Source organism: Salmo salar, chromosome 25 (genome assembly GCF_965601325.2).
Source record: "Salmo salar chromosome 25, fSalSal1, whole genome shotgun sequence".
Classification (NCBI taxonomy): domain Eukaryota; kingdom Metazoa; phylum Chordata; class Actinopteri; order Salmoniformes; family Salmonidae; genus Salmo; species Salmo salar.
Window position 1 is genome coordinate 5,965,892 of NC_138315.1, and position 17,170 is coordinate 5,983,061.

Here is a 17,170-nt window from a genome sequence, read left to right on the forward strand (position 1 = left end):
GGAGGGTGGTGTTTAGAATCAATGTTCTTCCTCTATCAAGCATGGTGACCTGCAAGGAAACTGCTGCCAGGAAGATTGCACCTAAATCAACCATTTATCGGATCATCAAGAACTTTAAGGAGAGCGGTTCAATTGTTGTGAAGAAGGCTTCAGGGCGCCCAAGAAAGTCCAGCAAGCGCCAGAACCGTCTCCTAAAGTTGATTCAGCTGCGGGATCAGGGCACCACCAGTACAGAGCTTGCTCAGGAATGGCAGCAGGCAGGTGTGAGTGCATCTGCACGCACAGTGAGGCGAAGACTTTTGGAGGATGGCCTGGTGTCAAGAAGGGCAGCAAAGAAGCCACTTCTCTCCAGGAAAAACATCAGGGACAGACTGATATTCTGCAAAAGGTACAGGGATTGGACTGCTGAGGACTGGGGTAAAGTCATTTTCTCTGATGAATCCCCTTTCCGATTGTTTGGGGCATCCGAAAAAAGCTTCTGGAGAAGATAAGGTGAGCGCTACCATCAGTCCTGTGTCATGCCACCAGTAAAGCATCCTGAGCCCATTCATGTGTGGGTTTGCTTCTCAGCCAAGGGAGTGGGCTCACTCACAATTTTGCCTAAGAACACAGCCATGAATAAAGAATGGTAACAACACATCCTCCAAGTGCAACTTCTCCCAACCATCCAGGAACAGTTTGGTGACGAGCAATTCCTTTTCCAGCATGATGGAGCACCTTGTCATAAGACAAAAGTGATAACTAAGTGTCTCGGGGAACAAAACATCGATATTTTGGGTCCATGGCCAGGAAACTCCCCAGACCTTAATCCCGTTGAGAACTTGTGGTCAATCCTCAAGAGGCGTGTAGACAAACAAAAACCCACAAATTCTGACAAACTCCAAGCATTGATTATGCAAGAATGGGCTGCCATCAATCAGGATGTGGCCCAGAAGTTAATTGAAAGCATGCCAGGGCGGATTGCAGAGGTCTTGAAAAAGAAGGGTCAACACTGCAAATATTCACTCTTTGCATCAACTTCATGTAATTGTCAATAAAAGCCTTTGACACTTATGAAATGCTTGCAATTATACTTCAGTATTCCATAGTAACATCTGACAAAAATATCTAAAGACACTGAAGCAGCAAACTTTGTGAAATGTTATATTTGTGTCATTCTCAAAACTTCTGGCCATGACTGTACAGTGGGTCTAAAGTTGATATACAGTGCCTTTGGAAAGTATTCAGACACCTTGGCTTTTTCCACATTTTTGTTACAGCCTTATTCTAAAATGTGTTAAAAATATATATATATATCCTCAGGACTCTACACACAATAACCCATAATGACAAAACGAAAAAAGGTTTTTAAAAATTCATCACAAATTTATGAAGAAAAAAACAAGAGAAATACCTTATTCACATAAGCATTCAGACCCTTTTCTATGAGACTTGAAATTGAGCTCAGGTGCATCCTGTTTATGTTGATCATCCTTGAGATGTTTCTACAACTTGATTGGAGTCCACCTGTTATAAATTCAATTGATTGGACATGATTTGGAAAGGCACACATCTATCTACATATTGTCCCACAGTGCATGTCAGAGCAAAAACCAAGTCATGCAGTTGAAGGAATAGTCCGTAGAGCTCAGAGACAGGATTGTGTCGAGGCACAGATCTGGGGAAGGGTACCAAAACATTTCTGTAGCATTGAAGGTCCCCAAGAACACAGTGGCCTCCATCATTCTTAAATGGAAGAAGTTTGGAACCATCACGACTCTTCCTAGAGCTGGCCGCCCGGCCAAACTGAGCAATCAGGGGAGAAGGGCCTTGGTCAGGGAGGTGACCAAGAACCTGAGTCACTCTGACAGAGCTCCAGAGTTCCTCTCTGGAGATGGGAGAACCTTCCAGAAAGACAACTATCTCTGCAGCACTCCACCAATCAGGCCTTTATGGTAGGGTGTCCAGACGGAAGCCACTCCTTAGTGAAAGGCACATGACAGCCCGCTTGGAGTTTGCCCAAAGGCACCGAAAGACTCTCAGACCATGAGAAACAAGATTCTCTGGTCTGATGAAACCAATGTTGAATTCTTTGGCCTGAATGCCAAGCATCACGTCTGAAGGAAACCTGGCACCATCCCTACTGTGAAGCATGGTGGTGGCAGCATCATGCTGTGGGAATGTTTTTCAGCGCTAGGGACTGGGAGACTAGTCAGGATCGAGGCATAGATAGATGTAAAGAGAGATCTTTGATGAAAACGTGCTCCAGAGCGCTCAGGATCTCAGACTGGGGCAAAGTTTCACCTTCCAACAGGACAACAACCCTAAGCACACAGCCAAGACAATGCAGGAGTGGCTTCAGGACAAGTCTCTGAATGTCCTTGAGTGGCCCAGCCAGAGCCCGGACTTGAGCCTGATCAAACATCTCTGGAGAGACCTTAAAAATAACTGTGCAGCAACACTCCCTATCGAACCTCACAGCTTGAGAGGATCTGTAGAGAATAATGTGAGAAACTTCCCAAATACAGGTGTGCCAAGCTTGTAGCGTCATACCCAAGAACACTCAAGGCTGTAATCTGTGCCAAAGGTTCTTCATCAGAGTACAGAGTAAATGCTCTGAATACTTAAGTATATGTGATATTTCAGTATTTTATTATCAATCATTTCTAAAAATCTGTTTTTGCTTTGTCATTATGGGGTATTGTGTATACATTGATGAGGGGGGAAAAACAATTTAATCAATTTTAAAGTAAGGCTGTAACCTAACAAAGTGGAGAAAGTTAACGTGTCTAAATCCTTCCCGAAGGATGTGCAATTTTGCAGTATCAGTGTGAGTATACAAAACATTAGGCATACCTGTCCTAATATTGAGTTGCATCCCCTTTTGCCCTCAGAACAGCCTCAATTCGTGGACTGTACAAGGCTTGGAAAGCATTCCACAGTGATGCTGGCCGATGTTGACTCCAATGCTTCCCACAGTTGTGTCAAGTTGGCTGGATGACCTTTGGGTGGTGGACCATTCTTGATACACACAGGAAACTGTTGAGTGTGAAAAACCCAGCAGTGTTGCCGTTCTTAACACACTCAAACCGGTGCGTCTGTCACGTATACTCCCTCTCCGGCCTCTAGGTCATCAGGTTGCTGATTATCCCACACACCTGTCACCATCGTCAAGCGCACCAGCGCCTCATGACACTCACCTGGACTTCATCACCTCCTTGATCATCTTCCCTATATCTGTCACTCCCCTTGGTTCTTTCCTCAGGTGTTATTGACTCTGTTTTCATGTCGGTGCATTGTTTGTGTTACGTGTTTGTTTCATTTATTTATTAAAACACTCACTCCCTGAACTTTCTTCCCAACTCTCAGCATTCTCATTACAGAATAGCGTGTTTTTTGTTTGTTTTTGTGTCAGTGTAAATTTGTTTGGGAGCTGCTACAGGCTCTCATGCCTCAGGCAGATCGCTAGGCTCTCATGCCTCAGCCGGCTCGTCGGGCTCTCATGCCTCAGCCGGCTCGTCGGGCTCTCATGCCTCAGCCGGCTCGTCGGGATCTCATGCCTCAGCCGGCTCGTCGGGCTCTCATGCCTCAGCCGGCTCGTCGGGCTCTCATGCCTCAGCCGGCTCGTCGGGCTCTCATGCCTCAGCCGGCTCGTCGGGCTCTCATGCCTCAGCCGGCTCGTCAGGCTTTCATGCCTCCGCCAGATCGCCAGGCTCCCTTGCTTCCACCGGCTCATCAGGCTCTCATGCTCAGGCTCTCATGCTCTCAGGTTCCCACGCCCTGCCGGCTTGACAGGTTCCCGCGCCTCAGCCGGCATGACAGGTTCCCGCGCTTCAGCAGGGGTGACCGGTCCTCTCCTGATCCCTGGGTTCGTCCCCTTTGTCAGTGTCCTGTGGCTGGAGCCGCACGTCAGGGAGGGGGTACTGTCACGTGTACTCCCTCTCTGGTCTCTAGGTCATCAGGCTGCTGATTTTCCTGCACACCTGTCACCATTGTCAAGCGCACCAGCGCCTCATGACACTCACCTGGACTCCATTACCTCCTTGATTATGTTCCCTATACAGTGGGGGGGGGAAAGTATTTGATCCCCTGCTGATTTTGTACGTTTGCCCACTGACAAAGAAAGGATCAGTCTATAATTTTAATGGTAGGTTTATTTTAACAGTGAGAGACAGAATAACAACAAAAATATCCAGAAAAACGCATTTCAAAAATGTTATAAATTGATTTGCATTTTAATGAGGGAAATAAGTATTTGACCCCCTCTCAATCAGAAAGATTTCTGGCTCCCAGGTGTCTTTTATACAGGTAACGAGCTGAGATTAGGAGCAGACTCTTAAAGGGAGTGCTCCTAATCTCAGTTTGTTACCTGTATAAAAGACACCTGTCCACAGAAGCAATCAATCAATCAGATTCCAAACTCTCCACCATGGCCAAGACCAAAGAGCTCTCCAAGGATGTCAGGGACAAGATTGTAGACCTACACAAGGCTGAAATGGGCTACAAGACCATCGCCAAGCAGCTTGGTGAGAAGGTGACAACATTTGGTGTGATTATTCGCAAATGGAAGAAACACAAAATAACTGTCAATATCCCTCGGCCTGGGGCTCCATGCAAGATCTCACCTCGTGGAGTTGCAATGATCATGAGAACGGTGAGGAATCAGCCCAGAACTACACGGGAGGATCTTGTCAATGATCTCAAGGCAGCTGGGACCATAGTCACCAAGAAAACAATTGGTAACACACTACGCCGTGAAGGACTGAAATCCTGCTGCGCCTGCAAGGTCCCCCTGCTCAAGAATACATATACATGCCCGTCTGAAGTTTGCCAATGAACATCTGAATGACTCAGAGGACAACTGGGTGAAAGTGTTGTGGTCAGATGAGACCAAAATGGAGCTCTTTGACATCAACTCAACTCGCCATGTTTGGAGGAGGAGGAATGCTGCCTATGACCCCAAGAACACCATCTCCACCATCAAACATGGAGGTGGAAACATTATGCTTTGGGGGTGTTTTTCTGCTAAGGGGACAGGACAACTTCACCTTATCATTTGACGGGGCCATGTACTGTCAAATCTTGGGTGAGAACCTCCTTCCCTCAGCCAGGGCATTGAAAATGGGTCGTGGATGGGTATTCCAGTATGACAATGACCCAAAACATACGGCCAAGGCAACAAAGGAGTGGCTCAAGAAGAAGCACATTAATTTCCTGGAGTGGCCTAGCCAGTCTCCAGACCTTAATCCCATAGAAAATATGTGGAGGGAGTTGAAGTTTCGAGTTGCCAAACATCAGCCTCGAAACCTTAATGACTTGGAGAAGATCTGCAAAGAGGAGTGGGACAAAATCTATCCTGAGATGTGTGCAAACCTGGTGGCCAACTACAAGAAACGTCTGACCTCTGTGATTGCCAACAAGGGTTTTGACACCAAGTACTAAGTCATGTTTTGCAGAGGGGTAAAATACTTATTTCCCTCATTAAAATACAAATCAATTTATATAATTTTTGACATGCATTTTTCTGGATTGTTTTGATGTTATTCTGTCTCTCAAGGTTCAAATGAACCTACCATTAAAATTATAGACTGACCATTTCTTTGTAAGTGGGCAAACGTACAAAATCAGCAGGGGATCAAATACTTTCCCCCCCCACTGTATCTGTCACTCCCCTTGGTTCTTTCCTCAGGTGATTTTGACCCTGTTTTCATGTCGGTGCATTGTTTGTGTTACGTGTTTTATTGGTTCATTTATTTATTAAAACACTCACTCCCTAAACTTGCTTCCCGACTGAGCGCACACGTTACAGCGTCTGGCACCTACTACCATACCGCGTACAAAGATTTAAATATTTTGTCTTGCCCATTCACCCTTTGAATTGTGCACACATACACAATCCATATCTCAGTTGTCTCAAGGCTTACAAATCCTTCTTTAACCTGTCTCCTTCCCTTCATCTTCAGTGAATGAAGTGGATTTAACAAGTGAATCAATAAGGGATCATAACTTTCATCTGGATTCACCTGGTCAGTCTACGTCATGGAAATAATGTTTTGTACGGTCAGTGCATCTAAATGTAGAGAGATGAACAGAGTGTGGATGCAGTTTGGTGCAGTTATTTTGTGTCCAGTTCAGAGATGGCTTGATGTGGTGTGCAACATAAGGTGCATAGTCCTTTAGTCTCTATGGTCCAGATGGCCGGTTGGTGAGGGCCACAGCACGTGGAAAGAAACTGTTCAGTTGCCGGGTGGTTTTGGTCATGATTGACCTGAACCAGTCTGCCAGAGGATCATTTTTGAAAGAGGGGGTGACCGGGTGGGAGTAGTTCGCAATGATCTTTGATAGGTGGCAGCTTCTCTGCAGCCCAGACAATGTGTTGCAGTCTGCCCTTGGAGCAGGCAGATGCAGACCCAAACCATAGAGTGCTGGATGATGTGAGGAAAGGACTCAATGATTGATTCTTTAAAGGGGGTGGCAGGTAGCATAGTGGTTAGAGCGTTGGACTAGTTACTGAAAGGTTGCAAGATCGAATTCCTGAGCTGACAAGGTAAAGAAATCTGTCGTTCTGCCCCTGAACAAGGCAGTTAACCCACTGTTCCTAGGCCATCATTGAAAATAAGAATGTGTTCTTAACTGACTTGCTTAGTTAAATAAAGGTAAAAAAAAAAAAGATCAGGATTGACTGGGAGATTTTGAGTTTTTCAGCTGAGTTTAGTACATCTGCTGGTGTGCCTTCTTGGTGACCACTGTGATGTTGTCCTCCCACTTGAGGTTGTGGGAGATGATAGTCCCCAGGAATTTGAATGATTCAGCCATGCTAACAGCTGAGCCATCAATCTCGAAGGGGATAGATGGTGGTGGCGTTTTCTAAAGTCAACCACCATCTCCACTTTTTTGTCTGTGCTAGGTTCCAGGTTCTTATGACTGCACCTGGTGATTGAGCGGCCTTTGTGAGTCAAATCTGCAGTAAAACTGGTTAGTTTATTCGGCATTGAGGGGTTGTCTGCCGTCGGGGACTCGGGAGATTTTGCTTTGTAGTTAATTTGTTTTAGTCCTTTCCAGACAGACAAACCGTTTTGCTGGAGAACTACTGCTCTAGCCTGACTTTGTGCTGCTATTTGGCTGCCTTCATTTCTGAGTGTAACTTTCTCTTGGCCACTCTATAGAGGTTCCTGGTCTTGCTCCTCTGGTCTTCTTCTTTGGCAGAACTTTGTCTAGTTAGTACATCCTTTCAATATAGTTGGTCCACTTCTGCACTGTTTACTAGACATCACTGTTTCCCAGACAAGCATAGCACAGCAGTTAGGTGTTTACATGCCTGAGAGGCCTTCTAGCTTTCCCTGGGAGGAGACAGAATGGCAAATGATGGAATGGCGAATGATGTCACATTTATCATCGTCCCCGGCAACGCTAGATGGCCCGTCATGTCCATCCTCCTCTCATTTCCGCAAGCTTCCGCTTCCTTTTTAACACCGTCTGACAGCTCCACTCAGAAATGCCACTCGCTGGGGTTTTGGCTCTCCTCCTTTGTTTGGAGAAGCTTTTTATCATGGAGACATTGATCTCGGAGGCGATTTATGCCTTGGCAGAGGAAGTGTGGTCAAATGAGGTGCTAGCCTAATCTACATTATGTTCTAGCTGTCTTGTTTTTTTTTTTCTGGTGCTTTCAGATGGGCTTGGATCTGTTATCTATTATAAGTAACTGGTTTCTATTGTCCAGAGATAATGTTGCTAATCAGCTAATTTTGTGTGTGTGTCTGTGTCTGTGTCTGTGTGTGTGTGTGTGTGTGTGTGTGTGTGGTCTATGTACTGTAGGGTTTAATGGATGAAAACCGGGTCCAAATCACGGTTATAAATCCCAAGTCCATCACCATGGGCCAGCTGTACGGTCAGTTTGACCCGGTCTCTCACGAGTGGTCGGACGGCATCCTGGCGGTCAGCTACAGGGCCTTCGCCTGCTCTCAGGTAAAATGGTCATCCACGGTCAACTCCAAAAACTGGAGAAAGTGGCACTCAGAACATTCCGACAGAAACCGCAATGACCAAACTCTAATTATAAACTGTGTGGTTTGAGCCCTGAATTCTGATTGTCTGAAAGCCATGGTATATCAGACCGTATACCACGGGTATGACAAATTATTTCATCTTACTGCTCTAATTACGTTGGTAACCAGTTTATAATAGCAATAAGGCTACTCTGGGGTTGGTGATATGTGTCCGATATACCACGGCTAAGGGCTGTGTCCAGGCACTCCGCATTGTGTTGTGCTTAAGAACAGCCCTTAGCCGTGGTATATTGGCCATATACCACACCTCCTCGGGCCTTATTGTTTAATTATATGGCTCTGCTGCCATGTACTGTTTCCATGGAAACAGGGATTTTAGAGACAATCTGTGGATTATAACCTTTTAAAATGAGATTAAGATGTTCACAGAGATCAATAACTCAAGGGAATTAACTTGGTGTCACTGCTGTGGGTCAAATGCTGTGAGACCTTTGTCTAGGAGGCTGTTAGAAATGTCAGAATGACAGTAAAATATCTTAATTTCCCTATTAAACTAACCCGCTGTTATTTCTCAGTCAACAATTGTAATTGACAGAAACAACGGGTAGCTTTGACACCTTTTCATCATACTTCTCTTCAGGAGCTTGTTGTTTTTTCCCAAAATATTTCACTTATCAACATGAGGTATTGAAGTACATAGGTATTTTCAATATGTTTTGACAGCTTATGTATTAAAGCAATAAAGTCCGTACCACCGAACGACGCCTGGCTTCACTAGGCTAGAAGACTTTATTTCCTGCTTGTTATTTAACACACTAAATCCAGTAAATTCCAGTTTTGTTGGCACTTTAATTTGAAATCATTAGCTTTGACACAGGAAGCATCTGCATACTTTATGTGATTCTCTCCCCCCCTGGTTCAGGGAGATATTTTCAAGTAATGTTTTCTGTCAGATGATTACATTATGCTTTCTCGAGCACCAGATGGCCCAAGCTGATCGCATCTCGAGTTGTTTATATTATAACAAATCAATTTAACCAGAACTCCTGCCAGCTTTCTCATTGAAGAATTGATGCTTGATGTCGACCTCCATTATGCATGTGTAGGTGTTAATTTACATCAGTTCTGGAATGCTACATTTGTATATGAGGCCTGTTATGACCTTCAGAGTTGGACTTCAGGTGATTAGTGTCAGGGAAAGTATGAATATGTGCATATGATTATTGGTTAATCCATATGTGCCATCTTTAAATCAACTTTGATTTACCTAAGAATTTCTTAAAATGTACTTTTAATCTTTTCAGAAACTTGTGAGCTCCACTAATACCTCCCCAATCCCTCAAAAAACGTTGAGCACTGCAGGATCTCCCTTTGCTCTAGTTTTCCTTTTACATTAGCTATTTTACTGAAACTGGCATGACCATAACCTGTGGTGACAGCAAAGATTGAGAGAGTGGGAGGCTTCACTTGTTAGCACCCACACAGCCACGTAATCGTCTGGGTGCACATGGGTCCACTTTGTGCTACTTGAAAACTGATAGTTAGTGATAATTAGAAAGTACCACACAGCACATACCTCTTTCCATCCTTAGAGTCCGGACAGGAAGTGGCTGATCTTTGACGGGCCGGTGGATGCTGTGTGGATTGAGAACATGAACACGGTGCTGGACGACAATAAGAAGCTGTGCCTGATGAGCGGAGAGATCATTCAGATGTCCCCGCAGATGAGCCTCATATTCGAGCCCATGGACCTGGAGGTGGCCTCCCCTGCCACGGTGAGACTGGGAGTTGTAGTTCTATTGAGGCAATTTGTAGTTCTCAAATACATACAGCACTGATAATGGTGGGAGAAGAAGTAAGGGCTAATTGAAGTATTATCAGCAAGAAATATCATTATCTTTGTCACATCTTGATGCATAACTCATGGCCTCATTCAATCGCGACTATTATAGATCACACATATTTTAACCAACTTTAAGTCACTATCAATTATGTATTTATTATCTGCACTGTGTTATGTCAGGAAACATCAGGGGGATTTCATAAGATTTAATGGCCCAAACAAAACAAGCATCAGGTAAACATTCTCTCTGATGTCTCAGAGAAAGAAGTCAGATATGCAGTTGCATAACTGGGGCAGACTTCTTGTACAGTATTGTGTAACGGCATCAGCCTCCACACTGTCACAATGCGGGTCACTAAAGGGAGAGACCAATCCTCTTAGCGCACAATTACAGTCACATTTACAGACAAATTGACACCAGAAGGACCAATGGCACTCTATGTATGTCTCACAGCGTTTGTGCATGTTGGTAATTATATAATACAGTCCACTTGGATCTTCTGTGAACACATTAAGTATGACAAGGACTGTTTCATTGATGCAGTAGTCCTGTGCACAAAGTTCATCATATGTAGTGTCCAGAGTTTTTTCTGACCACATAACCAGACTAAGAAAAACTTGGGGCCCTTATAAATGTAGGGCTACAAATGTATAAATAACATATCTTAATTTGATCATCCTGTTGCAGGAATTTTCATGCACAGCAGGAAATACAAACTTGTGTATTCAAGGTTTAAAAAGGCTTCTAAAGTTTATATTTTCCACTTTAAAATGTCAGACTTGATTTGCCCTAACAAAAAATGTATCAACTCCTTAACCTTTTTTCCATGAATTATAATTCACATAATAATGTTTTTCTGGTAAGGTCATGTTGTGGTCAGGAATAACCCCTTTCTGTGTTGCATATGATTTGGGCCCAGAGTTCCTGGGTAGCACTACAGTACCTTCAGAATGTATTCACCCCCCTTGACTTTTTCAGCCTGAATTTTCACTGGCCTACACACAATATCCCATAATGTTAAAATGGAATCATGTTTTTTATTTTTTTAATAGAAATTAATAAAAAATGTAAAGCTGAAATTTCTTGAGTCAATAAGTATTCAACCCCTTTGTTATGGCAAGCCTAAATAAGTTCAGGAGTAAAAATGTGATTTACAAGTCACATAAGTTGCATGGACTCAATTTGTATGCAATAGTGTTTATAATGATTTTGGAATGGCTACCTCATTTCAACTTGAGGCCAATGGTGACTTTAAAACAGCTACATAGTTTAATGGTTGTAATATGAGAACTGAGGATGGATCAACAACATTGTAGTTACTCCATAATACTAACCTAAGCGACAGTGAATAGTAGAAAGCATGTACAGAATACAAATATTCAAAACATGCATCCTGTTTGCAATAAGGCACAAAAGTAAAACTGCTAAATATTGGGCAAAGAAATTAACTTTATGTCCTGAATACAAAGCATTATGTTTGGGGGCAATCCAACACAACACATCACTGAGTACCACTCTTCATATTTTCAAGCATGGTGGTGGCCACATTATGTTATGGGTGTGCTTGTCATCGGCAAGGAATAGGTTTTTTTTATCGTAAAGGAAATGGAATAGAGCTAAGCACAGGCAGAATCCTAGAGGAAAACCTGGTTCAGTCTGATTTCCAACAGACTGGGAGACAAATTCACCTTTTAGCAGGACAATAACCTAAAACAGGCCAAATATACAGTGGAGTTGCTTACCAAGACAACATTGAATGTTCCTGAGTGGTCGAGTTACATTTTTGACTTAAATCGACTTGAAAATCTATGGCAAGACATTTTTAAGTCTGTCTAGCAATGATCAACAACCAACTTGAAGCTTGAATTATTTGTAAAATAATAATGTGCATACGTTGCACACTTCAGGTGTGCAAAGCTCTTGGAAGACTTACCCAGAAAGACTCACAGCTGTAATAGCTGCCAAAGGTGATTCTAACGTGTATTCACTCAGTGGTGTGAAGACTTTTGTATTTCAAAAATGTCTAAAAACATGGTTTTACTTTGTCATGATGGGGTATTGTGTGTAGATGGGTAAAACATACACACAGTATATTTAATCCATTTTGAATTCCGGCTGTAACCCAACAAAACATGGAACAAGTCAAGGGGTATGAATACTTTAATGGCACTGGACAACTTTGATAGCTTTCTACTACTTTAATTGATTTTAATAAAAGCAATGTTTCTTGCCCATGAGGAAGCTATTTATCAGAGTTATTGACCTCACAATAAGCCAGATTCGAGTAACTTACATTGTGGTGCTGAAACTTGAAGCAGCAGATGCGGCACAATCAATCGGAAATAGTTTCAACCTTCTTTTTAATTTGACTATATACTGACAACGAGGGCTTTGTGTTGGAGTATATTTCTTCCTATTTAATAAATAAGAGGTAGGCCTACCTGTTTGACAGACCAAACTAGGCTGTAGGCTGCTATCCATAGATTTGATGGCCAATTCCTCCACCCACCATGCACTAAAACAGATCTGATTAATATAAAGTGATCTATAACGGCGCTTCGGTCTGCAATGTTCTTTGCTAGAAACAAGCTGTAAGGATACCTTTTGGTTCATTTCTATGACATTCAGTGGCTGAGCTACAACCTTCTATAGCCGACAAGACAAACGTGTTTGTGTTGTGTGTAACAGGTGTCTCGCTGTGGCATGATCTACATGGAGCCTCACATGCTGGGCTGGCGGCCCCTCATGTTGTCCTGGCTTAACACACTGCCCACCACAGTCAACGCCATGCACAAGGACCTCATCACTGGTCTCTTTGACCGGATGCTGCCGGCCTGCCTCCAGCTGATACGCAAGGCCACCCAGGTACAATACATAGAATGACTAGATTGGACATTCCCATAGATATATTTATATTAACATCATGCACACCATGTTATCCAAAGGTTTCTCAAGTCCAGTCCTCCAGGACTACAGTCTCTTCTGGTTTCATTAAATTTAGTGACTAGTGTATTTACAGTTGTATATGTTTTTTGACCTGGCAATCATTGGAGTTGTATAGTGAACTCAGAATAGACTAGAATATATGGATATCAGAACAGCGGTTACTCACCTCGAACTGGACAAAGATTTTTTCTTTAATGAGTCAGACGCAAAGGATATAATGCTGCTCCCAGACAAGTCCCAAATCCCCTTCATTCGCATGAAGAAAATAAGGCAATGCACGGGGCAGAGATCAAGGTGACTTGTGAGAATTCATCGGTGAGTGTGGAACCCAACCCGCCTCTACCATCCATTCTATTAACCAATGTGCAATCACTGGAGAATAAACTGGATGAGCTCCGTTCGAGACTATACTACCAACGGGACATAAAAAAAACAAATATCTTATGTTTCACCAAGTCGTGGCTGAACGACGACACGGATAATACACAGTTGGCTGGGTTTCCCGTGCATCGGCAAGACAGAACAGCTACGTCTGGTAAGACGAGGGGTGGGGGTCTGTATTTTTGTCAATAACAGCTGGTGCGCAATGTCTAATATTGAGGTAGTCAAGGTTTTTCGTAGCTGTCTATTTACCACAAACCGACGCTGGCACTAAGACCGCACTCAATGAGCTGTATAAGGCCATAAGCAAACAAGAAAATTATCATCCAGAAGCGGCACTCCTAGCGTCTGGGGACTTTAATGCAGGCAAATTTAAATCCGTTTTACCTAATTTCTACCAGAATGTCACATGTGCATCCAGAGGGAAAAACACAAGTAAAAACTACCAGTGACTCGCTCAATACGGAAGTGGTCAGAAGACGTGGATGCTACGCTACAGGACTGTTTTGCTATCACAGACTGGAATATGTTCCGGAATCATCCAATGGCATTGAGCAGTGTACCACCTCAGTCACCGGCTTCATCAATAAGTGCATTGACGACATCGTCCCTACTGTGACCTTAACGTACATATCCCAACCAGAAGCCATGGATTACAGGCAACATCTGCACCGAGTTTAAGGCTAGAGCTGCCGCTTTCAAGGAGTGGTATACAAAGCTCATCACTAAGCTCAGGACGCTGGGACTAAACACCTACCTCTGCAACTGGATCATGGACTTCCTGAAGGGCCGCCCCCAGGTGGTAAGGGTAGTCAACACATCTGCCACGCTGAGCCTCAACATGGGGGCCCCTCAAGGGTGCGCGTTTAGTCCCTCCTGTACTCCCTGTTCACCCACGACTGTGTGGCCAAGCACGACTCCAAAACAATCATTAAGTTTGCTGTCGACACATTGTTAGCCCTGATCACCGACAACGATGAGACAGCCTATAGGGAGGAGGTCAGAGACCTGGCAGTGTGGTAAGAGACCTGGTAACCTCTCCCTCAATGTGAGCAAGACAAAAGAGATGATCGTGGACTACAGGAAAAGGAGGGCCGAACAGGCTGGGACTAATGTGGAGTTGGTTGAGAGTTTCAAGTTCCTTGGTGTCCACATCACCAACATACTGTCATGATCCAAACACACCAACAAAGTTGTGAAGAAGGCTCGACAACACCTTTTCCCCCTCTGGAGACTAAAAAGATTTGACATGGGTCCCCAGATCCACAAAAAGTTCTACAGCTGCACCATTGAGAGCATCCTGACCGCCTGGTATTGCAACTGCTCGGCATCCGACCATACGGCGCTACAGAGGGTAGTGCGTACAGCCAAGATCATCACTGGGGCCAAGCTTGGGGGTAGCAGAGAGAACAGTCTATGACTATATACTAGGCGGTGTCAGAAGAAGGCCCAAAAAATTATCAAAGACTCCAGGTCATAGACTGTTCTCTTTGCTACTGCGCGGCAAGCAGTACCGGAGCGCCAAGTATAGGTCCAAAAGGCTCCCTAACAGCTTCTACCCCCAAGCCATAAGACTGCTGAACAATTAATCAAATGGCCACCTAGACTACTTGCATTCTGCTACTCACTGTTTATTATATATGCATAGTCACCTTACCCCTACCTAGTGTACAAATTACCCCATCTAACCTGTAGCCCTGCCCATTGACCCCCTGTGTGTGTGTGTGTGCATATATATATAAATAAATTCAGTTAAGAGTTTACTAAATATTAAAAAAAATATATATATTTTGTCAATATTTAGTAAACTCTTCTTAAAACTGAATTTCATGGTAACCTGTTGTATTCGGTGCATGTGACAAATACGATTTGAATAGAATTACAGTGGCAAGAAAAAGTATGTGAACCCTTTGCAATTGAAATCATTGGTCAATTCCTTTGACAATATATAAAACTAGTCACCACGCAGTGTTTGTCATTATACCCTGATGAAGACAGCTTGCTTGTCGAAACGTTGGTTATTAAATTATTGCATCTGAGCTCCTAGAGTGTGCGGCTCTCCTTTAATTTTAGGTGTTTTACGCTGCTAGCCAGCACCTCGCCTAAATAGGTGTGCGTTTCTTTCGCCTCTAGATTAACCCTTTCGAATGACCTTGATTTCTGCATAAATTGGTCATCAAATTTGATCTGATCATCTATGTCACAACAGACAAACAGTTTAAGCACACTATAACACACACATTATTGTATTTTTCTTGTCTGTTGAATACATCATTTAAACATTCACTGTGTAGGTTGGAAAATATGTGAACCACTAGGCTAATGACTTCTCAAAAACCTAATTGGAGACAGCTAACCTGGAGTCCAATCAATGAGATTGGAGATGTTGGTTGGAGCTGCCTTGCCTTATAAAAAAACACTCACAAAAATGTGAGTTTGCTATTCACAAGAAGCGTTGCCTGATGTGAACCATGCCTCAAACAAAATAGATCTCAGAAGACCTAAGATTAAGAATTGTTGACTTGCATAAAGCTGGAAAGGGTTACAAAAATATCTCTAAAAGCCTTGATGTTCATCAGTCCACAGTAAGACAAATTGTCTATAAATGGAGAAAGTTCAGCGCTGTTGCTACTCCCTAGGAGTGGCCGTCCTGCAAAGATGACTGCAAGGGCATAGCGCAGAATGCTCAATGAGGTTAAGAAGAATCCTAAAGTGTCAGCTAAAGACTTACAGAAATCTCTGGAAATGCTAACATCTCTGTTGACGAGTCTATGGTACGTAAAACACTAAACAAGAATGGTGTTCATGGGAGGACACCACAGAAGAAGCCAAAAAAGACATTGCTGCATGTCTGAAGTTTGCAAAAGTGCAGCTGGATGTTCCACAGCGCTACTGGAAAAATATTCTGTGGACAGATGAAACTACAGTTGAGTTGTTTGGAAGGAACACACAACACTTTGTGTGGAGAGAAAAAAAAGGCACAGCACACCAACATCAAAACCCCATCCCAACTGTAAAGTATGGTGGAGGGAGCATCGTGGTTTGGGGCTGCTTTGCTGCCTCAGGGCTTGGACAGCTTGCTGTCGTCGACGGAAAAATGAATTCCCAAGTTTATCAAGACATTTTGCAGGAGAATGTTAGGCTATCTGTCCGCCATTTGAAGCTCAACAGAAGTTGGGTGATGCAACAGAACAATGACCCAAAACACAGAATGGCTTCAACAGAAGAAAATACGCCTTCTGGAGTGGCCCAGTCAGAGTCCTGACCTCAACCCGAATGAGATGCTGTGGCATGACCTCAAGAGAGCAGTTCACACCAGACATCCCTATCAAGGTGAGACCCAAATGCAGGGACAGGAGGCATATGGTTGGAGTCTTAAAATGTTTATTAATCCAAAGGGTAGGCAATAGAATGGTCGTGGACAGGCAAAAGGTCAAAACCAGATCAGAGTCCAGGAGGTGCAGACAGGCTCGTGGTCAAGGCAGGCAGAATGGTACAAAGTCCAGAAACAGGTAAGGGTCAAAACCAGGAAGACTAGAAAAAGGAGAATGCAAAATGCAGGAGAACGGGAAAAACGCTGGTTGACTTGGAAACATACACGATGAACTAGCACAGAGAGACAGGAAACACCGGGATAGATGCACTGGGGAAAACAAGCGACACCTGGAGGGGGTGGAGACAATAACGAGGGCAGGTGAAACTGATCAGGGTGTGACAATCCCAAGAATATTGCCGATTTCAAACAGTTTTGTAAAGAGGAATGGTCCAAAATTCCTCCTGACTATTGTGCAGGTCTGATCCGCAACTACATAAAACATTTGGTTGAGGTTATTGCTGCCAAAGGAGGGTCAAACAGTTATTAAATCCAAGGGTTCACATACTTTTTACACCCTGCACTGTGAATGTTTACACGGCGTGTTCAATAAAGACATGAAAACATATAATTGTTTGTGTGTTATTAGCTTAAGCAGACTGTGTTTGTATATTGTTGTGACCTAGATGAAGATCAGATCA

At 43.6% G+C, this 17,170-nt stretch overlaps 1 protein-coding gene across 2 annotated transcripts in view; it reads left to right on the top strand.

Moving 5' to 3' along the window:
• Positions 1–17,170, top strand: part of dnah7 (dynein, axonemal, heavy chain 7) — a 279,868-nt gene that overhangs the window by 98,057 nt on the left and 164,641 nt on the right. For both annotated transcript variants that reach the window (XM_082968848.1, XM_045707381.2), the window contains exons 31-33: positions 7,795–7,944; positions 9,578–9,760; positions 12,518–12,694. In XM_082968848.1, coding sequence (XP_082824974.1) covers positions 7,795–7,944; positions 9,578–9,760; positions 12,518–12,694 — 510 coding nt within the window. The remainder of the gene's footprint in view (positions 1–7,794; positions 7,945–9,577; positions 9,761–12,517; positions 12,695–17,170) is intronic.